Consider the following 23,797-nt stretch of genomic DNA (forward strand, 5'->3'; position numbering starts at 1 on the left):
TTTCCTTTGGGGTTTACTCTCAAAGCCTTCCCCATGAGTGGATATAGCTGCAAGGCAGCGGAGGTTTGAGATCAGAGTTTCCCTTCTCCTAGATGAGCTGCCGATCACGGCTGATGAGCCCCATCTACTCAAAGCGACTGGTTTTAAAGCACAAGAAACTTGCCTTTGTCCCTTCTCCTGTTAGTAGAAATGGTTCTGCTGGGCTTAATAGCTAAGCCACATGTGAAGGCCAGGAGCTGGACTTGGTTGTCAGAGGCTGTTTGAGGTGCACGCCATTGGCAGCATTTAATGGGTAGTGGGAGCTTGTCCCCATTACCAGCCCTGGCCATAACAACCTTAAGGAACTTCCCTTAAATGCTGATAACAAATCTGCATCCACCACATTCACCAGCAGCTCATTCCAGATTCAGGTTACCCTTAAATATTTCACCTTTCACTCTTAACCTAAGACCTCTAGTTCTATGTAATGATGTGTGGAATGATCTCTCTGGATGGCACCAACAAAATATCCTTTTCTCTTTATCTCGCTACCTCTGACCAATCCATGCCTGGGTCAAGATTCACCAGAAGATTTATCGATTGACTTTTTGTTTGCTATGGGTGACTATTTAAACATTTATATTTATGCATATAGTAGTTAAACTTGTTACTAAGTTTCTCTGAGCCATTTTATGCTTACCGCGCCTGTCACTGTACAGATCGCATGTTCATGGCAGCCTCCATTGTACCCATCCGCACACAGATCTATTGGGTCGCACACGTAGCCATCACCAGAGTAGTCTCTTTGACAGTTGCAGGTGACATTCACGCCAGTTTGGGAGCATTTGGCAAATTCCGAACAGCCTCCGTTATCCTGCGCACACTGATTAACGACTGGGTTGGGCGATAAGAAATAAAGTTAGTCAAAAGCGGTAGCAGAACTTTGCACACAGTGTGAACCCTAGACTCAGTAACAGTCAGACTAATCAACATATCCACCCATTAATCCACCTCACTACCAACCGCCATCACTACATCCACTTCAGCCACTCCTCTCCACAGCCCCTCAGCATCCTTCAACCCCCCCATGCACTCACACTCCACACCTCTCACCTACGCTGATACAGTCACTGTTTTATTCAGTTGTCATATATCCTGCTGCTACCTAGAAGAGTTCCTCTTGCCAAGAGCCACTTTGTCACTTTATCGCCTTGTGTCTGAGACACCTTATGTATAGACACCCCTGCATCTAGCGTCACTTTATGTACAATCAATCTATGTATATAAGCCAATCTTGTGTGTGTACGGCCACACTCAACAGTTACTCGTACATTGTGCTTTATAGGGTTGCTTTTATATTTGCATTTGTTGTGTTATTGTGTTTGTGTGCTGCATCAGATCCTGGGTAACAATCATTTTGTTCTCCTTTACACTTGTGCACTGAAGAATGACAATAAACAATCTTCAATCTTGAATTGAATGTTAGTTAGGGAAATGGGAGCATGGCGCTGATGAAAAAGTGAGCCATAGTATTATTGAATGGCTCGAGGGGTCCCTTCCTGACCCCAATTTCTACCCTTCTACAGCCTGACGTCGTACTGCAGTGAAATATTCTCAAGGTGTTTATTTATTTATTTAGAAATACAGTGCGGAACAGGCTCTCCCGGCCCAATGAGCCACACCGTCCACCAACTAACTCACTGATTTAACATTAGCCTAATGACAGGACAACTTGCAATAACTAATTAACCTACTAACCGGTGTTAGAGCGACTTTTGGGTTTAGCACACCTTTATATTTAGCAAATGACTTCTCAGCCACCTGTCTTCAAATCGGAATGTAAATTGTAGATTTAATTTAAATGACCAATAGATTCCTAAAAGCCAAGAATCACAGAGCAGACAATGCTGATTAAAATTCATTTAGATGTCCGTGGTGTGGGTACGTATCAGGAGGTGTGTAGTTTCAAAGAAAGCATTGTAAATATGGAATTGTCCTTTGATGTTTAGCACATAAAAATATTGAGTCCCACTTTGGCCCAGCGAGGTCTTCGACAGAAAGAGCCTCAATATTATTCCTGCTGAATCTTGTTTTGTTGAATAAAGAAGCTGCTTCATATCTACCAGTGATTTTCTCCAGTGACTTCATTCACACAAAAACAACCAGAGAGCCTTTAGAATGAGGGAAGAAACCCACTCGGTCATGGGGAGAATGTGCAAGCTCCTTACAGACGGTGCTAGAATTGAGCTCTGAACTCGGACGCCCTAGCTGCAATAGTGTCGTGCTAACTGCTACACTACCGTAACACAGTGATAATGAACCATAGAAATTTCATGGCATAGCAAGGTCAAATTTAATTGTTATTCAACCAGGCACCGGAATGCAGCCAAATGAAACAGTGTTCCTGCTGGGCCAAGGTGGAATACACTGTACCAAGAGTCACACATAGCACACTGTGCATGTAACTATGATAGCAGATAACATATAGTTACAAGATATATTAACACATTAAAAAGATAACCCTGGTCTCTGTGTGTCATGGCCTGTAGATTGATGGTGTCCTGATTTAGAATCATACTGGATGAACAAGCGTCAAAGAGTTCCTCCTAGTCTGTTAAAGAGTTGTTGGCCTTGGAGAGGGATTACTGGGAAAACAAATATATTGGTATATTTTCCACCTGAGTTTGGAAAGGGATTAAAAAGAGATGGGCAAAGATCAACTTGCCCACTTGTGTGTCTTGTACCTGGGAGGGTTCTAAAAAAAAAATCAGGCTTAATAGAATTCAACATTTATTCAGCTCAGTCATATCTGCCGTCTGTTTGCTCGTATACTTTAGCAAACGTAACACTGAAAATTAATAATAGAAAATAATGTTTCTAAACTTGAACTTTTAAAATCTTTTCTCCTATAAATAAACCAAAGAGATCGCAGGTGCTGTAATAGTGCTATACTAACTACTGAACTTCCATGCCACACTTAGCTTAGTAGTACAACAGGTCACTCGTCGTTGGTAGCTGTGAGTGGGGGGAGGGGAAATATTACACTCAGTGGCCACTTTATTAGGTACACCTGCTTGTTAATGCAAATATCTAATCAGCCAATTAATGCATAAAAGCATGCAGACTTGGTCAAGAGATTGAGTTGTTGTTCGGATCAAACATCAAAATGGTGAAGGAATGTAAACTACGTGACCTTGACCACGGAATGATTGTTGGTGCCAGATGGGGTGGTTTGAGTATCTGAGAAACTGCTGATCTCCTGGGGTTTACAGACACAACTGTCTCTAGAATTTACAAAGAATGGTGCAAAAAACAAAAAAATCATCCAGTGAACGGCAGTTCTGTGGGTGAATATGTCTTGTTAATGAGAGAGATCAGAGGAGAATGGCCAAATTGGCTCAAGCTGACAGGAAGGTGACAGTAACTCAAATCACCACACATTACAACAATGGTGTGTAGAAGGGCATCTCTGAATGTACGGCACGTGGAACCTTGAAGTGGATGGGCTACATACAGTAGCAGAAGATGATGTGCGTGTGGACAGGAGGCACCTGAGTGTAGAGTTGAACGTTATGCATGAAGGTCTTCGGAGCAGGCATAAATGAGTTACACAACTGAAGGTTTTAAGGGGTGTGGGATGTTTGGAGTTAGGTCGCAGAGCAGCCATTGGACAGAAGATCAGGGTGAAGGGACTGATCTCTCACTCCGTCCCACATTAATTCTCATCAGGAAACATTTCTATCTTCCCATGTTTCACAAGCCCATCGCCGCAGACGGCTCACTATGGAGAAGGTGACCTACCTGTGCAGGTATGTCCGTCGCCTTCATAGTAGAGTTTGCATTCGCAGGTATTGTTTTCCTTGCAGACCGCATCGGCAGAACAAGGAGGGGAACACTGTGGTTTCACATCTGTAGGTCAAAGGCGTGACCATTACCACAAAGTACATGCAGTGCATGTCACCATATACAACCCCGAGTTTCAGGCAATAAACCCATTATAGACCAATAACCACAACAGCATCAATGAAAGACGGCACCAACTTGGGTGTTCACACCAGTGTGCAAAAAATAGCAAACTATGCAAATACAGTGAGAAACAAATACAGTAATAACAATAAATAAATATCGAGAATATAGAATGAAAAGAACATTGTGGGAACATTTCAATGATGGGGCAAGTGAAGTTATCTCCTTTGGTTCAAAAGCCTGATGGTTGAGGGGCAATAACTGTTCCTGAACCTGCTGGTGTGAGGCCTGAGGCTCCTGTACCTCATTACTGATAGCAACAGTGAGAAGAGAGCATGTCCTGGCTGGTGGGGGAGTCCCGGATGATGGATGCTGCATTCCTGCAACTGTGTTTCATGTAGGTGTGCTCAGTGGAGGGGAGGGCTTTACCGGTGATAGACGGGGCCATATCCACTACTTTTTGTAGTAGCTTGTGGTGCAACTATGCTGATAGACAATAGACAATAAATGCAGAAGTAGACCATTCGGCCCCTCGAGCCTGCACCGCCATTTTGAGATCATGTCTAATCAACTACTATCAATACCCGGTTCCTGCCTTGTCCCCATATCCCTTGATTCCCCTATCCATAAGATACATATCTAGCTCCTTCTTGAAAGCATCCAGAGAATTGGCCTCCACTACCTTCCGAGGCAGTGCATTCCAGACCCCCACAACTCTCTGGGAGAAGAAGTTCTTCCTTAATTCTGTCCTAAATGACCTACCCCTTATTCTCAAACCATGCCCTCTGGTACTGGACTCTCCCAGCATCTGGAACATATTTCCTGCCTCTATCTTGTCCAATCCCTTAATAATCTTATATGTTTCAATCAGATCCCCTCTCAATCTCCTTAATTCCAGCATGTACAAGCCCAGTCTCTCTAACCTCTCTGCGTAAGACAGCCCAGACATCCCAGGAATTAACCTCGTGAATCTACGCTGCACTTCCTCTACAGCCAGGATGTCCTTCCTTAACCCTGGAGACCAAAACTGTACACAATACTCCAGGTGTGGTCTCACCAGGGCTCTGTACAAATGCAAGAGGATTTCCTTGCTCTTGTACTCAATTCCCTTTGTAATAAAGGCCAACATTCCATTAGCCTTCTTCACTGCCTGCTGCACTTGCTCATTCACCTTCAGTGACTGATGAACAAGGACTCCTAGATCTCTTTGTATTTCTCCCTTACCTAACTTTACACGGTTCAGATAATAATCTGCCTTCCTGTTCTTACTCCCAAAGTGGATAACCTCACACTTATTCACATTAAACGTCATCTGCCAAGTATCTGCCCACTCACCCAGCCTATCCAAGTCACCCTGAATTCTCCTAACATCCTCATGTTGTCTACAGGCCACTAAACAGTAGCATGGATATTGGGTGCAAGTTGAATAGGGAGTTAACATTGGCATGTGGCAAAGGTAATGTCGCAGTAGTTATGGGGGATTTCAACATGCAGGTGAACTGGGAGAATCAGGTTAGTGCTGGACCACAGGATAGGGAGTTTGTAGAGTGCCTACGGGATGCATTCTTGGAACAGCTTGTACGAGAGCCGACCAGGGACAAGACTATTCTGGATTTAGTGTTATGTAATGAACAGGATTTGATAAGCGATCTTGCAGTAAAGGAACCATTAGGAGGTAGTGATCATAATATGATAAGTTTTTATCTGCAATTTGAGAAGGATAAGGGCAGCTTGGAGGTGGCAGTGTTGCAGTTGAACAGGGGAAAACGAAACTATGGAGCCACGAGGGAGGAGCTGACCAAAGTTGACTGGACGGATAGCCTAGCAGAAAAGACAGTGGAACAGCAATGGCAGGTATTCTTGGGAATAATGAACAAGGTGCAAAATCAGTTCATCCCCCAGAGAAGGAAGGATTCAAAGGGGGGAAAAGGGGCCACAGTGGTTGACAAAGGAAGTCAGAGATTGCATAGCATTAAAAAAAAGGAAGTATGACAGAGCTAAGGTGAGTGGGAGGACAGATGATTGGGAAGTTTTTAAGGAACAACAGAACTTAACTAAAAAGACAATACGGGGAGAAAAAATGAGGTTCGAACGCAAGCTAGCCAGGAATATAAAGGAAGATAGCAAAAGCTTTTTTAGGTATGTGAAGAGAAAGAAGATAGTTAAGAACAATGTTGGGCCCTTGAAGAATGAATTGGGTGAAATTGTTATGGGAAACAGAGAAATGGCAGAAGAATTTAATGAGTACTTTAGATCTGTTTTCACTAAGGAAGACACAAGCAATCTCCCAGATGTATGGATGGGCCAAGGACATAGGGTAACAGAGGAAATGAAACAGATTGACATTAGGAAGGAAACGGTGATGAGAAGACTGATGGGACTGAAGGCTGACAAATCCCCAGGTCCAGATGGTCTGCATCCTAGGGTACTAAAGGAGGTGGCCCTGGAAATTGCGGATGCATTGGTAATCATTTTCCAATGTTCTTTAGATTCAGGATCAGTTCCTGAGGATTGGAGAATGGCTAATGTTATCCCACTTTTTAAGAAAGGAGGGAGGGAGAAAACAGAGAACTATCGACCTGTCAGCCTGACATCGGTGGTGGGGAAGATGCTAGAGTCCATTATTAAGGATGAAATAGTGGCATATCTAGATAGCAGTGATAGGATTGGGCCGAGCCAGCATGGATTTACCAAGGGTAAATCATGCTTGACTAATCTGTTGGAGTTTTTCGAGGATGTAACCAGGAAGTTAGACGGGGGAGATCCAGTGGATGTAGTGTACCTCGATTTTCAGAAGGCATTTGATAAGGTCCCACATAGGAGATTGGTGGGTAAAATCAAAGCTCAGGGCATCGGGGGGAAGACATTGACATGGATAGAAAACTGGTTGGCAGATAGAAAGCAAAGGGTAGCGGTGAATGGGTGTTTTTCTCGGAATGGCAGGTGGTGACTAGTGGGGTGCCACAAGGCTCGGTATTGGGACCACAGCTGTTTACAATTTACGTCAACGATTTGGATAAAGGCATTGAAAATAACATCAGCAAATTTGCTGATGATACTAAGCTGGGTGGCAGTGTGACATGTGATGAGGATGAAGATCACGGAGATGTCGTTGCCAATCTGCGGTGACCGGGGTCTGCAAGAGAGGAGATCGAGGATCCAATCGCACAAGGAGGTATAGGGGCCAGGGTCTTGAAGCTTATTGATTAGCTTAGCGGGATTGAATACTGAGCTGTAGTCGGTAAAAAGCATCCTGATGTATGCGATGTTAGAGGCTGTAATACAATAGCACGTGCTTCTTGGAAACGGACACCAAGAAAACACTTGGGAAGCTCAGAGCTCCATGTATTTCTTCCTGCTGATTTATTGAAAGAAACCCAATAGATTCAGACTGTCCTGGCCAGTGATTCCAAAGGGAATTGCTGAATGTTCCAAATTTAGGCAGGCCTGACTCTAAGTTTGGGAATTACTGAGTGACAGATGTCGTCATGTCTGTCATTCTGTCCCATTAATGCTGGGAATCTCCAACCTCTACACTGAGGAAACCCCCCCCACCCCCAGGCCGATCCGACACCAGCCAGGTTTGCAATAGGACAAACTGTATATTTCAATGGGGATTGTTTACTTGGAGAAAAGGAATGATTTTCAAAAACTATTTTCTTTTGCCTAATGTCTGTTTTGATTTGTAAATGCTTCAGTTTTGATTCATTTTACTGTATATTTGCCACAGAGGGCTGTGGAGACCATTGGGTGTATTTAAGGCAGAGACTGATTGGTTCTTGATTGGTGAGGGGTTAAGGGTTACAGAGAGAAGGTGGGAGAATGGAGTTGAAAAAAAACCCAGCCATGATAGAATGGCAGAGCAGATTGGATGGGTGAAATTGATTAATTTTGCTCCTCTATCTTATTTTGTATAATTTTTGAATAATTAAATAATCTTGATATCTTTAATAATGTATAAAAGTCTCTGATAGCAGGCGAGTTTAAAAACTACCAAAAAAAATGTGACAGGTTTTGACCCGTGCTGAGTTGTGTTTCACAGTTGTGTTACATACTGAGTTGTGTTTCACAGTTGTGTTACATACTGAGTTGTGTTTCACAGTTGTGTTACATACTGAGTTGTGTTTCACAGCGGACCCCTGTCCATCCTTCATCGCAGAAGCAAGTTCCTTGGCCCTCAACACCCTCCTCACATTTTCCATTTTCAGTGCACTCACAGTCTGGAAGAAAAGCAAATTCACATCCCATTGAGTTCCGATTTGTACACATGATAAAACGTGAAGTGTTGGTTCATAGAACAGTGCTGCACAGTATAGACCCTTCAGCCCATGAAGATCAACCTACGCTATGACCGATCACATACTTCCCTCCCCCATAGCCCTCCATTTCTCTTTCATATACAGTACTGTGCAAAAGTCTTAGGCACATGTATATAGCTCGGGTGCCTAAGACTTTTGCACTGTACTCTGTGTGCCTGTCAAAGAGTCTCTTAAATGTCTATTATACATCTGTTTCTACCACCATCCCTGGCAGGGTGTTCCACTCCCCCACCATTCTCAGTGTTAAAAAACCTACCTCTGACTTCCACCTATACCCTCCCCAATCACCGGAAAGCTATGCCCCCTTGAATGAGCCATCTCTGCCCTCAGAATGGCTGTCCAACTGATCTACGCCTCTTACCCTATCAAGTCATTGCTCATCCCCCTTCATTCCTTTCATATTGGCTATTTTCAGCCTGGGAAAAAGCCTTTGGCTGTCCGTTCGATTATCTTATGCACCTCCTTCGCTCCAAAGAGAAAAGCCCTAGCTCAATAAATCTCTCCGTAAGCCATGCTCTCTAATCTGGTCAGTATTCCGGAAAGTCTCCTCTGCATGCTCTCCAAAGCTTCCACATCCTTCCTTTACAGGAACAAAAATGAATGAAAGCCCATTTCTGTTCAGCATCAGCTTACCGGTGCACTCTGGTCCCCATCGCCCAGGCAGGCAGAGCTCACAAGCCGAGCCCGTAAATCCAGGCTTGCACGTGCACTTTCCTGAACCTGTCAGCTGGTCGTCACACACACCGTGGGAATTGCATGGATTCTCAGCACCGCCCGGGCAAGCTACAACAGAAGAGAAGCGGTCGCTTACGGGTCTTGTACTGAAAAGTAGACAAGCAGCGAGGGCAGAAGTGATTGAGGTTTACGAGATTGTGATGGGCTTTATAGGGTTAAGGACCAACAATCAAGGATCAACTTTGTTCACCTTATACATTTACATATATTAGGAATTTGCTGTGGTGTGTTGGTGAAATATGCAACAAAAAACGACATTCAACAATTAATTTGATGCAAACATTGTATTTAACTGTATGCTTCCATGTCCACGTGCCAGACGAAGCTGATCTTCTCTGGAAAGGGCGGAAACGGAAAACCGAAAACCAAAACTAGAGGAGTACAAACACATCCGAGGTCAGAGATGGGGAGCGGATTAGAAGCGAAGGATGTGGGATTAATCGCAGTCATAACCAAGCGGCATGTTGGTTGGGCAGAAGGCAACCTCTCACCTTTACAATTTTTTCCGAAGTAGTTGCTGCAGCATTTAGGTTTCTGGATTACGAGGGTGCATGGCTGCTGACAGCCTTCGATGTCTTCGTGGAAAGTGTTGCGGTACGTGCATTGCACCTTCTCCCCCTGAGTGTCACAGAACACCGACAATGAGGAACAGTTCACACTAACTCACCCTTTTAAAATATATTATTTCTGTCTTTCCACAATTTCAATCTATTCAATATACATACACTGTTATTGATTACTTGTTCATTTATTTTTTCTTCTTCCAGATTATATATTGCATTGAACTGCTGCTGCTAAGTTAACAAATCTTACGACACATGCCAATGGTAGTAAACCTGATTCTGACTTGCTCTCTCCCAAGGACCTGGGGCTAATTAGTTAACATTAAGCTGTCTGCTGGAGGAACTCAGTGGGTCGAGCAGCGTTTGTGGGAGGGAAAGAATTGTTGATATTTCATGGGTTCCAATTGGTCAAGGGTCGATTGAAACAGTTGAAACATCAACAATTCTGATAGTCAGCAATTTTGGCTAAGGAACAGGAGGGCATACTGGAGTTCCCCAGTCATCAAGATGGTGGTGTAGGTAAAAAGACCTGAGAGAGCTGGCTAAGTCTTTGCTTAACAACCCCCACCAACAAAAGTTGACAATTTTAACTGAGAATCACTCTCCCGATACTGAAGTATCAAATAATCAAGGATCAACTTTATTCACCATATACATTTATACGTATTAGGAATTTGCTGTGGTGTGTTGGCGTGACATGCAACAAAAACAACTTCTGACAATTATAAGGAATAAAAATTATATGAAGTTCGAGGTTAGTATAGATATGGAATAAATTGTTCTTTAATCTATGTTGATGCCTTAGACTGCACAGACATAAGGAACAGGACTCTTAGCTTCTGACTCTCAGAAGAGTGAAGTCCCACAACAAAAACACAGGCCTTTGAATCGGGAATGTGGCTTGTTGTTCTAACATGATTAGTTGACTGACTACATGATTAGTTGACTGACCACATGATTAGTTGACTGACCACATGATTAGTTGACTGACCACTCCACAGTGTCACTCTACAGGCATCGATCAGACCTCATTTGGAGTATTGTGAGCAGTTTTGGCCTTTCAAAGGAAGTATGCGCTGGCTTTGGAGGGGGTCCAGAGGATGTTTATGAGAGTGATCCCAAGAATGAAAGGGTTAATGTATGAAGAGCATTTGATGGCTCTGGTCCTGTACTCGCCGGAGTTTAGAAGAACCAGGGGAATCTCACTGAAACCTATCAAATATTGAAAGGTCTAGATAGAGTGGATGGGGAGAGGACGTTTCCTATAGAGGGATGCTAAGATGCACAGCCTCAGAAAAAAATGTCCCATTAGAATTGAATTGAATTGACTTTATTTCTTACATCCTTCACATACATGAGGAGTAAAAATCTTTGTTACATCTCTGTCTAAACATGCAATATGCAATCATTTTAATTTATAATAATTTATAATAAATAGAACAGTCAATGTAATATAAAGTACACTCAAATCAGCATGAGTTAATCAGTCTGATGGCCTGGTGGAAGAAGCTGTCCCAGAGCCTGTTGGTCCTGGCTTTTATGCTGCGGTACTGCTTCCCGATGGCAGCAGCTGGAATAGATGGTGGTTGGGATGACTCGGGTCCCCAATAATCCTACAAAATCCTTTTTACACACCTGTCCTTGTAAATGTCCTGAATCATGGGAAGTTCACAACTACAGATGCGTTGGGCTGTCCGCACCACTCTCTGCAAAGTCCTGCGATTGAGGGAAGTACAGTTCCCATACCAGGCAGTGATGCAGACAGTCAGGATGCTCTTAATTGTGCCCCTGTACAAAGTTCTTAGGATTTGGGGGCCCATGCAAAACTTTCTCAACTGTCTGAGGTGAAAGAGGTGCTGTTGTACCCTTTTCACCACACAGCTGGTGTGCACAGACCACGTGAGATCCTCGGTGATGTGGATGCTGAGGAACTTAAAGCTGTTTACCTTCTCAACCCCAGATCCATTGATGTCTCCATTCCTCCTGTAGTCCACAACCTGCTCCTTTGTTTTTGTGACATTGAGGGAGAGGTTGTTTTCTTGACACCACTGTGTCAGAGAGATGACTTCTTCCCTGTAGGCTGCCTCGTTATTGTTTGAGATAAGGCCAATCAATGTAGTGTCGTCAGCAAATTTGATTAGCAGATTAGAGCTCTGGTTGGCGACATAGTCATGGCTATACAGGGAGTAAAGAAGGGGACTTAGTACACAGCTCTGAGGGGCTCCTGTGTTGAGGGTCGGGGGGCAAAGGTGAGCGAGCCCACTCTTACCACCTGCTGGCGAACTGACAGGAAGTCCAAAATCCAGCTGCAGAAGGCAGGGTCAAGGCCGAGGTCTCTGAGCTCCCTGTCGAGCCTGGAGGGAATTATGATGTTGAATGCTGAACTGTAGTCCAAGAACATCATTCTCACATAGGCATCCTTCTTCTCCAGATGTGTAAGGGCGATGTGTAGAGCTGTGGCTATTGCGTCATCTGTCGATCGGTTGTGTACAGGGATGAAAAGGAATTTCTTCAGCCGAAGGGTGTTGAATCTATGGAATTCATTGCCACTGGCGGCTATGGAGGGCAAGCCATTGGGTATATTTAGAGTGGATATCGATCAATAAAGGTGTCAAAGGTAACGGGAGAAGGTAGGAGATTAGAGTTGAGAGGGATAATAAATCAGCTGTAGTGGAATGGTGGAGAAAACTAGATTGGCTGATTGGCCTAATTCTGCTCCATAGTCTTGTGACTTACCTTAGGTTTGCTTGTCGAAGGGCAGGGAGGGGTGAATCTGCAGCTGCCACATCTTCCCTGTGAAGACAGAAACCAATGTTCAACACTGTACTCTACAGGAGCAATACACAACATCTCTCAGCGTGGTGCAAGAGTCGAGCTACTCGCAGGCCCAATCACCATGACGTGGCCACAGTCCTACTTAACCGACAACCCCTTGACAAAGGATAGTGTGACGCCGATTCCTGAGAGGAAGGGTGTGGAGGTTTTGGAGAGGGTCAGAGGATGTTTATTCGGTTTCTGCCTGGATTAGAGGGCAGGAGAAGTTGGGTAAACTAATGTTGTTTTCTCTGGAGTGGCAGAGGCTGAGGGGAGACTTGCAGAAGATTAAGAGAGGCGTAGATAGAGTAGACAGTTGGTATCATATCCCTAGAGTTAAAATGTCTAATACTAGAAGACATACATTTGAGATAAAGAGTTAAGTTCAAAGGAGATGTGCGGGGCTCGACTTTTGCACAGAAAGTAGTGGGTGACTGGAATGCACTGCCAGATATGCTAGCAGAGACTAATATTATAGAGGTGTTTTAGAGGCATTCGGTAGGCCGTTTTGATAGGAGGTTAGAGGCCTACGTCTGACAGTCAGCGAGGTGAGTCCAGGGGCTGGAGGCTGCTGGCCCGATGTCTCTGAGTCCAGGGTCAAGGACTGGAGGCCCAGAGGTGTCCTGTCTTGGGGTTGGAGGCCTCTGTGTGTGTGTGAGCGGATGGGCGGGTGGGAGGCAAAGGGGCGTGGGCATGAGCATGGGCAAGCTATGTTGGTGCTGGAAGCATGGCGACACTTATGGGCTACTTCACACAATCCTCGCTGATTTGATTTGACACAAAGCAGCACTTTTCACTGTAGGTTTTGCTGTACATGTGACAAATGAAGTTAATCTTTACATTAACAACATTTAAAAGACACTTGGAGAGGAAAGTTTGAAAGGGAGATGGGCCAAAAGGTAGGCATATGGCAAATTGGCCTGGACAAGATGGGATGAAATATGTATTTCCATCCTGTACGACTCTCTGACTTACGTAGAGAGTCTTCCGTTACACTTAGGTTTTGTGCCTTGGTGGAAATGATTTGGGAAGTCAGGAGAAGTCACTTGCTGCAGATACCCTAACTCTGATCTGCTTTATCAGCTACAGTTTTTAAACTCAGCGGCCACATTATTAGATACACCTGTACAACTACACATTATCTAACCAGCCAATCGTGTGCATACATAAAAACATACATAGATGGTCAAGAGGTTCAGTTGTTGTTCAGGCCGAACATCAGAATGGGGAAAAATGTGATCTAAGTGACTTCGACCGTGGAATGGTTATTGTTGAGAAGTGGAGCATCTCAGAAACTGCTGATCTCCAGAAATTTTCACGCACAACAGTCTTTAGAGTTTACAGAGAATGGTGTGAAAAACAAAAGTACATCCAGTGAGTGGCAGTTCTGTGGGTGAAAAATGCCTTGTTAATGTGAGAGGTTGGAGGAGAATGGCCAGATTGGTTCAGGCTGACAGGAAGGTGACAGTAACTCAAATTATCACGCAAAGCTGAATGCACATGTCGAACCTTAAAGTGGATGGGCTACAGCAGCAGAAGACAGTGAACATTCACTCAGCGGCCACGTTATTAGGTACAGGAGGTAACTGATAAAGTTGGTCACTGATTGTATGTTTCTGGTCTCTGATAACCGCTTGGTAACTAAGGATAACTTGGTAAAAGTGATGCCAATGAGTGCCAAGGGATTTGGTGGTGGACACTGAAATATACTTCACTGCTAACTTGTTAGCAAAAGCCTGACGATGATTCAGTTCTTGAAACATATACAGGACTGTTGTTACATGAGAATTCACTGAAAATGTAATTTTTCTTTTGAAAAGAAGACATTTCAAAAAATTCAAACTGATGCAGACCATAATATCATGAAAGATAAAGTCGTCACATCGACCGCCGATGCTGGCAGGAGTCAGTAAACAGTTGATGCCGTAAGCGATGCCGTCATTGAACTCCAAGTGCCTCTGTGTGATCTTGCACCGTTTCCTGCTCAGATACAGATCACCCTACGGAGGCAGCAGACAAAGCATAGGACATTATTCATTCTGTGCAGTCAATACTGCATGGATTACACAAGCATACAGTTTTATTTGGGTCTCGACCCAAAATATCGACAGTGCATTTCCCTCCACAGATGCTGCCCGACCCACTGAGTTCCTCCACCAGATTGTTGCTCCAGATTTCATCTCTTGTGTTTCCATATTTACGTCGGGTACAGACTTGAGTTTAATATTCTTGGGTGTTAACCATTTAATCACATTCTTTGATCAAAGAGGCTTTGCTAGTGGCTTATAACATTTACTAAGTAAACCTGCTCGGTAATGCAAATATCTAATCAGCCAATCATCTGGCAGCAACTTAAAACATAAGAGCACGGAGTCATGGTCAAGAGATCAAGTTGTTGTTCAGGCCAATCATCAGAATGGGAAAAAGTGTGATCCAAGTGACTTTGACCATGGAATGATTGTTGGTGTCAGAAGGAGTGATTTGAGATCCCCTGGGAATTTCATGCACAACAGTCTCTAAAGTTTATAGAGAATGGTGCAAAGAACAAAAATAAATCCAGTGAGTGACAGCTCTGAGGGTGAAAATACCTTGTCAATGAGAGAGGTCAGAGGAGAATGGCCAGACTGGGTCAAGCTGACAGGAAGGTGACAGTAACTCAAATAATCACACGTTACAACAGTGGTGAGCAGAGGAGCATCTCTGAATGCTCAACATGTCGAACCTTGAAGCGGATGGATTACAGCTGCAGAAAACCGCAGACATACACTCAGTGGCTATTTTATTAGCTACAGAAGGTACCTAATACAGTGGCCACTGAGTGTATATTACAGCTCCCTTCTGCCATGTACGCAGTTTTTCATTTATTCCCCCATCTTCCACAAACTTTCTCTTTTGCTTTCTTAGTTCCTGCACTTGTGTATTTGCTCAATTCCTGCTGACGTATTCCAAATCTGATGAAAGTGCAGAGATCGGAAATGTTAACTCATTGTTTTCTTGCCATGTTACTTCACTCCTGTAACATGGTGACTGGAACTTAGCACAGTGCTCTGGCATCACAATGAAGCCAACCTCAGGTTAAAGGAGTAGCACCTCATATTCCATCTTTGTAGCCTCCAAGCTGAGGGCATGAACATTGATTTCTCTAACTTCTGGTAATTTCTCTCCCCACTCTCTCTTTTCCATTCCCCATTATGGCTCCCCTCTTACCCGTTCCTTTCACCTCACTGGCCCATCACCTCCCTCTGTTGCCCCTCTCTCCCATGGTCCACTCTCTTCTCTGATCAATTTCCTTGTTCCTCAGCTCCTTACTTATCCCATCCCAGCTTCTCACTTCACCCTCACTCCCCCCCCCCGCCCCACTTGGCTTCACTTCTCACTGGCCAGCTTGCTCTCCTTCCCCCTCGCCCCCACAACCTTCTCAATCTGCCTTCTTCCCCGCTCCTTTCCAGACCTGACGGGGGATCTCAGCACAAGACGTTGACTATTTATTCCCCTCCACAGGCTCTGCCTGACCTGCTGAGTTCCTCCAGTATTTTGTGTGTGCTGCTCTGGATTTCCAGAATCTTTTGAGTTTACAATTCTCACCAGTGTTCTCTGACGGTAACCCCAGGTGTGACTGAAAAGCAATACAGGGTGTGAGCATGTAACTGGGACCATCACGTAAATGCCATTAGAAAGAAGGCATGGCAGCACCTCTACTCCCTTAAACATTTGAGCATGTCATCTAAAACTTTGACAAACTACTATAAATACACAGAGCAGAGAACCCGGACTGGTTGCATCATGGCCTGGTACGGAAACACCAAAACCCAAGAAAGGAAAACCCTGCAACAGTGGTGGAGATGGCCCAGTCCATCAAAGGAAAAGCCCTCCCCGCCACTGTGCACATCTACAAGGAGCGAGGCCTCAGGGAAGTAGCATCCATCAAGGACCCCAATTACCCAGGCCATGCTCTCTACTCACTGCTGCCATCAGGAAGAAGGTACGGGAGCCTCAGGTCCCGCCAGGTTCAGGAACAATTATTACCCTCAACAATCAGGCTCTTGAACCGGGGGGATAACATCACTCAGCACAGCACTGAACTGATTCAACAACCTGTGGACTGACTTTCAAGGACTCTACAACTCATGTTCTCAGTATTCATTTGTTTATCTGTTGCTGTTATTTGTCTTCTTTTGCACGTCAGTCTTTGTGTGTACTTTCATTTATTGATTGTATTTATTAGTTCTACTGTGAATGGCTGTGAGAAAATGAATCTCGGGTAGTACTTGGTGACATATATGAACTTTGATAATAAATTTACTTTGAACTCATGTAATCAGATGGATTTATTATTAGTAGATATCCCATGACGCTGCTGACAATTTTATAAAATGCAGTGCTGACAATGAAGGGAAACAGCAAGGACGCACGATCTGAAACACTAACTCAGGTTCTCTCCTCGCGGGGCCAAAGGAAATTTGCCCTCTGTGCTTCAGAGTTTACCCTCCTTGGGATTTTGCCTTTCGTACTAGGTATGTGAATTGTGTACAAGTCACAGGAAGTGTTTCAGTCCCTAATACAACATTCCAGCATCAGCGTGAGAGGAATTCAACTGTATTCCCTCAGGAAATAAGTACGACATGGAAGTCTTGGGGTTTTCTTATGGCTTTCAATATATAGCCTATCAATCTCCTCTGGTGAAGCGTCAGGGGTGGAGAGACTGAATTCTCTGGTGAAATATGATCTGACTATTGCGCACAGTTGTAATTGATTTGCCATTTTATATTTTACTGAACAGGCCCTCATGGCCCAATGAGCCCACGTGACCAATTAACCTGCTAACCCATACATCTTCGGACTGTGGGAGAAAACCAGAGCACCCAGAGGAAACCCACACAGTCATGTCGAGAAGATAAAACGCTTTACAGAGAGTGGGTTCAATGGATGGAGGAAAGCTTCCACCAGATTTAGAGTGGAGAACCAATTACTTTAAGGTGAATAGAGGAAAATACAGTGGGGGAGGGGGGGATGTCAGAGGTTGGTGTTTTACACAGAGAGTGGTGGGAGTGTGGAACACACTACCAAGGGGTGGTGATAGAGGCAGATACATTAGGGTCATTTAAGACACTCTTAGATAGGCACATGGATGAAAGAAAAATGGAGGGCTATTTGGGAGGGAAGAGTCTTGGAGTAGGTTAAAGGGTCAGCACTACATTGAGGGCCGGAGGGCCTGTACTGGTCAAACTCACCTTGCTTCTTCGCCGCCCACAGCTCACTTGGATGTCGGATCCCTGCAGAGTCTTCAGCGGGGAACTCTGGGGCAGGAAGGCTGCCAAAATCTGCAAGCACAAGTGTGACAATGAACATTTCCCCCTTCGACACTGGCACGCCACAACTGCACTGGGCAGCATTGACGGAATGTAGCGAAGATACTCAGCCAAGGTCTCCAAAATCTGTCTTCTCTAACAGCCAAAAGGACATGGACAGCACCAGCACCTACTGATTGCATGCAAGTCACCTGCCACCCTATATCACTGTTAAAATGCTGGAACTTCCTGACCACTGATGCACCGTGGAAGCACCTTCACCACCAGGACAACGGAGGCAGCTCACCACCACTCTCTCAAAGGCACAGAGGAACTGACAACTATCACTGTTAATGAATAGTGTGGAAAAAAACTAGTCAAAGGCACTGAAAGTCAGCCTCGTCATGAAGAGAGAATGAAAATTGACCTCCAAACAGAAAAAGCAAAAGTAATTCTGCAGACGCTGGAAATCCGGAGTGATACGCACAAAGTTCTGGTGAAACAGTATCTGTGGACAGGAATGCCCAGGCCAAGGCCCTTCATAAGGAAACAGCTCCTGAATAAGAGATGGCCGCTTATTCCCTCCATCGATGCTGCCTGGCCTGCACAGCTCCTCTAGCATGTTGTGTGTGTTTCTCTGATAAACTGATGAAAGCAATCCAATGTAACTTGAATTCAACCTGTGCACATAGCTGCTTAGGGAATGCTGGCTGTTCACAGAAACAAGAGCATTTACAATGTTGGAGGTGCTACATGCTGTTATTATCAAATTCTGTTTAACTCCACCAAACAGCATTTATCTGGATCATGGCTGAATCTCAATCACCCACCATTGCTCCTCCTCTCTTCAAAGAAAATCTCTAGATCTTAATACTGGAAGAACCTAATGACCCAACCCCGTCCTCAGTGATTTCATTCCTGACTAACCCTAAGGTCACATTTCCTCACCCTGGTACTATCCTTTATGTCCATCCCCACAAATGCTTTAACTCCGCCATCCCCGGCTGTGAGAGGAGGAGGGTTGGGCCCGATAATCCATCATCTCGTAAAAACCCAGAGGTACAGAAATGCCAACAGAAACTCCAAAGACCTCATCCCTGGGAGAGGAAGGATCCTCGATGGGATGCTCCTTGTAAGATTGAAACACTGGCCCAAGACAGAGAACTCTGGTGAGTTGCTGTCAGCGGCCTATGCCCCAGTAGGGGTGATGGTCTTAACAAGGTGAAGTCACAAATGCTTTAAAAAAAATTTATGTTGATTACCCTGATCATCTGTACTCAAGGGAAAGCAAATCAGTTTTATGCCATCTCACGTTCAAAGCTGAAGCTATTGCTTTTTTCTTCAAACTCCTTTGCACATCTCAATGACTAAAACAGAGCATAAATGAAAGTTATAAATATATTGAAAGGCCTAGATAGAGTGAACGTGGAGAGAATTTTTTCTATGTTGGGGGGGGGGGGGGGTCTAGGACCAGGGGACGCAGCCTCAGAAAATTACCTGTCTGAAGAAAGCAGAAAAAGTTGAAGGTGATGTATGTGTAACTAGGTGACCGTTGGATATTATTTTTTATTGTTAAAGTGCCTTTAAGAGAAAACGGTGACGTCATTATACATGTGCAGAGTAGAAAAAAGAGTTACAATGTTCTATAAAGATGAACATCAACTACTGCTGGTTGTATAGTGAGGAAAGGTGAATAATATCTGATAATATCCATGTAAATTCATTTATAAATCTAGAATATCAGTAATTTGACATGTCTTGCATGACAATGCATTAGATTTTCATGAGTAAGGTATCAGTGCTGGATAGCGTGGTTGTGTGAAGTTCCTTGTTGGCCTAGTAGGTTAGTCTTTCTAGTAATTTAACTACAAGGCAATATATTGCAAGAGTTTTTGTAAAGGTTTATTTTTGTCTCTCTCTATTGTTTCATGACCGAGTGTGAATGGAACACTAACTCACAGGTAAAATCTGGATGCTCAGTAAGAACAGGGAGCACAATAATGGTTTGGTACTGATGAAATGGGCTGCAGGTTCTGTTTCTATGCTGTTGTTCTCTATGATTCCATGATCCCGGGAATGAAAGGGTTAATGTATGAAGGGCAATTGATGTCCCTGGGACTGTACTCACTGGAGATTAGAAATGATGAAGGATCTCTTTGAAACCTTTTGATTATTGAAAGGCTTAGATAAGAGTGGACGTGGAGAGGATGTTTCCTATAATGGGTGAGTCCAGGATTAGAGGGCACAGCCTCAGATTAGAAGAACATCCCTTTAGAACGGAGATGAGGAGGAATGTTTTTAGCCAGACGGTGATGATTCTGTGGAATTCTTTGCCACAAAGGATGTCAAATGTTATGGGAAGAAACCAGGAGAAGAAGGCTGAGAGGGATAATACATCAGCCATGATGGAATGGTGGAGCACGTGATAGGCCAAAAGGCCTATTTTACTCCTATGTTTTATGGTCTGTTGTCCTGAGATGAAGAAACTTATTGCAAATAATGAGGAAAGATTAGGGCAGATTTTTATTTTTCACAGGGTGTGGGTGCCTGGGATGTACTGCCAGGGGATGGTGATGGAGGCTGATACAGTATGGACTTTTAAGGATTCTTAATCTCTTTGTAGTGAGCAGTCACTGTTCTGTGGCAATTGGACGTTATACAGTTAAAGGCCGGCCATTTTACCTGCTCGGGGAGTTTACTGTTGTGTTCGTCACTGCTGTCTGCGCTCCCCCCACCCACCCCCCTGAGAGCTAACAGCAAGAACGCACTAGGAGAGCTTTATAGTATCGTCAACTCTCTATAGACAATATATAAACAATATAAATGGACCTTTGAAAGCCAAATGCCCTCTTTCAACCATTGAGAAAACTTGTTGAGGAATTGGGCAACAAGAGCTCCAACAACTCACTGCAACAAGGGAGAATGTGACGGTCTGGATTTAACCTTCAGGCTATGTAGTTACAAGAGTCTTTTAGTTAGTATAGTTAGAGGAGCCCCATTATGGTGCACAGGCTGTAGGGGAGATATCCTGTGACAAGATGGTGGCTGTGGGTGGGGGGGGGGGGGTCGGAGGGCACGTTCATCACCAATGCTAAACTAGATCCAACATGCAGATCTAATCATAAAATTTCTAACCTAATTTCTTTCAAAAGATTCTGATTTTAAATTACAGTGCATGATTAACAGGCTAAAAAATCAAGTATTAATTTCAGAACATGCTAAATTCAAAGAATTGACAGCCTTTTGTTATGTGATTTCACTTCCTCCTTTTTAAATTGGAATATAAATCTAACACAATCTTGATTTAAATTTGTAGCTGGGGATGGAATATCATATTCATGATAGTGTAAATTCTAAGTACCCACTTGTAAGATGAATTGTTCTAAAATATTGAATGTTATTTGTAACCAGTATCGCTCTCTATGTTTAGTATAACAGTGGACAACAAAGAATTTGCTTCCTAAATACTTTTGGGTGTATCTTATGGATTTTGCTTTGCTGATCATGAAAATCACCGTGAAATTTCTCTAACACACACTATTGTTTCGAAATCACCTATATTTGTTATTTCAATTCATAATTCAAGTCAGAATAACTGGTGCCAAGATTAAGAAGGCATTTTTGTTAGTCCACAAATCAAACAAATCATCAATAATGGGCAATTGAAAGAACATCTAATGGGACCAGAGAAAATTGCCTGGGAAGCATTCAAGGATGTCGTTGAAAAATTTCTTGGCAGATACAGAGAACTAAACTATGTACCACTGGTTGCCATGCTTCAAGCAGACAAAACCATGAAGTGCAACATGTCACTGAAGATTCATTTTCTGCATTCCCATTTAGACTTCTTCCCTGCAAATCTTGGCACCGTCAGTGATGAACATGGTGAAAGATTTCACTAGGACATTGTGGTCATGGAGAAAGGGTATCAGGGAAACTGGAATCCATCAATCTGGCTGATTATTGTTGGACACTTAAGTGAGAAGCCTCAGATACTGAGTACAAATGAAAATTGTCAACAAAACATTTTTAGCTTTGATGAACTATTGCAAACTGTAGGCACTGTTATGCAATTAAACACATAATATTCAATAAAAGTTAATTTCTTGTTTCTCCAAATTCCTACGTTATACAAGTAGTCAGAAATGTATTTGTATTCAGCTTTAAGTGATCTATCATTTTAAAAAAATCTGAGGAAACAACATATTCGAAAAAATTTGTTGTCTAGTGTAATCTACCTTAAGACTAAAAAAAAGACGTTTCACAAATGCTTCCGAAATCTAAAGTGCATGAATGTTTGAACTCTCGAATGACAGTAGTTACCTTTGCATCCCTGATAATATGAAACTTAAGGTAATCTATTAGAGCATTTCTGTTATCCTTATTATACAGGAAGTTCTGTCGTGCTTTAGATAGAGACTTCATGACTGTGTCTCTTGGTAGGAACAGGGTGACCGGCTTGTGATTTGGATCATTAATCATGCTCAGCACGTTGGTGTCCTGCAAAGAAAGTAACAAACGGGTTAGAATGCCGCTGGAAATTACAGCAAAGATTTTGAATACTGCATGGAATAATAAACACAAGGGATTCTGCAGTTGCTGGAAATCCAGAGCAACACACACTAGATGCTGGAGGAACTCAGCATGTCAGGCAGCATCTATGGAGAGGAATAAACAGTCAACACTTCTGTCTGACCAAATGGTGCTTGGGCCCAAAAGTTCCATTGTTCATTCCTTTCCATAGATATTGCCTGACCTGGTGAGTTTGTGGAAATATATCTGTAACCCAGAATAATTATGAGTTTGTAATTTTTGTAAAATATATCAAATGGGGTCTATGAAATCCTAATGTGCTTTTAGAGTGAGAAAAATTACAAGTGTGTTTGTATTATATGGGAACAAACTATTTTCTTTGATGACAGGCAATTTATTTTATGGCCTGAGGGCAAGTTTTGATAACAGGTGAAAACAGGATGGAGCTTCTAAAGATCAAGGTAAGGGTGAAGATAACAGAAGAATGTAATGTTACGGAATGGAGCATCCTAATCACTGTTGTTTGTTTTTTTAAAGTATAATAGTACACCTTGGCCATTCAGGTGCTGTATGATTATTTAGAGCCATAGAGTCATGGTGTCAATATGTTTATTGTGGTGTAGTGGGTAGTGTTGTTACTCTCACTTTCAGCTTCCACTGCTGGCTAGCAGTCTCACGAAAAGGAGAGCTGAATGTGTAAGTCCCTCCCTGCCAGTACACAGCCTCTCTGTCTAGGCTAATATGGAGGAATTTAAGGTGGGGGGTTATACAGGAAAGGAATGGAGGGTTATGGGCTGAGTGCGGGTCAGTGGGACTAGATGAGAGTAAGCGTTCGGCATGGACTAGAAGGGCCGAGATGGCCTGTTTCCGTGCTGTAATAGTTATATGGTTATATGGGAGGCAGGGTTTAAGAGTCGGCACAACATTGTGGGCTGAAGGGCCAGTACTGTGCTGTACTATTCTATGATCTCCAACAGCAAGCCTCATGTAATGCCTCCTCGCTGGAGACACACGGAAACTGAACTCCTTTCAGACTCAGGCTGAACTACAGAGGACGGGAGGAGGTCTGGCCCCTGCACACATAGCACGCAGGCCCAGTGGTCTGTGGACACACCCTGGGTGCTCGTGAACCAGATCCCCAGCAATGGGTAAATAGCCGCATTGCCTTGTGGGCAGCCTCGGGAGGGACAAAGGCTACAGGAGTAAACCAACAGCAAATCCAGAGTGGATCCCCTAAGGCGGCTGGACGTCATTGAACATCCTTCCAGCAGCTCCTGCAGCCGAGCTGCTGCCAAACATATTGCTTCATAAACTTTCCTTTGGACTACACTGGTGAGGCCGGGAGGGGGATCTTGACAACTGGGCATCTCAGGATCTCCATACCTTCTGCCCAGGCTTGTGATGATCATCATCACCCGTTGTCCTTCGAAACAGACAGATGCCAACCAGAGTCATATAGCACAGAAAGAGGCCCGTCAGTCATATCTGTCCATGAATGAATCGCAGGGTTGTATATGGCACCATATACATACTTTGATAATAAATTTAATTTGACTTTGGCAATGCAGCCATTTCATTGGCATCTCATCCACCAAATTAC

General features: G+C 43.7%; 1 protein-coding gene across 2 annotated transcripts in view; it reads right to left on the reverse strand.

Moving 5' to 3' along the window:
- Positions 1–23,797, reverse strand: part of stab2 (stabilin 2) — a 191,852-nt gene that overhangs the window by 23,047 nt on the left and 145,008 nt on the right. For both annotated transcript variants that reach the window (XM_073058832.1, XM_073058831.1), the window contains exons 51-59: positions 21,988–22,164; positions 17,608–17,697; positions 14,230–14,376; positions 12,299–12,355; positions 9,491–9,617; positions 8,898–9,047; positions 8,061–8,165; positions 3,781–3,888; positions 680–873 (exon numbers count right to left, since the gene is read on the reverse strand). In XM_073058832.1, coding sequence (XP_072914933.1) covers positions 680–873; positions 3,781–3,888; positions 8,061–8,165; positions 8,898–9,047; positions 9,491–9,617; positions 12,299–12,355; positions 14,230–14,376; positions 17,608–17,697; positions 21,988–22,164 — 1,155 coding nt within the window. The remainder of the gene's footprint in view (positions 1–679; positions 874–3,780; positions 3,889–8,060; positions 8,166–8,897; positions 9,048–9,490; positions 9,618–12,298; positions 12,356–14,229; positions 14,377–17,607; positions 17,698–21,987; positions 22,165–23,797) is intronic.

The sequence above is a fragment of the Hemitrygon akajei genome, chromosome 10, assembly GCF_048418815.1.
Source record: "Hemitrygon akajei chromosome 10, sHemAka1.3, whole genome shotgun sequence".
In the NCBI taxonomy this organism is placed as follows: domain Eukaryota; kingdom Metazoa; phylum Chordata; class Chondrichthyes; order Myliobatiformes; family Dasyatidae; genus Hemitrygon; species Hemitrygon akajei.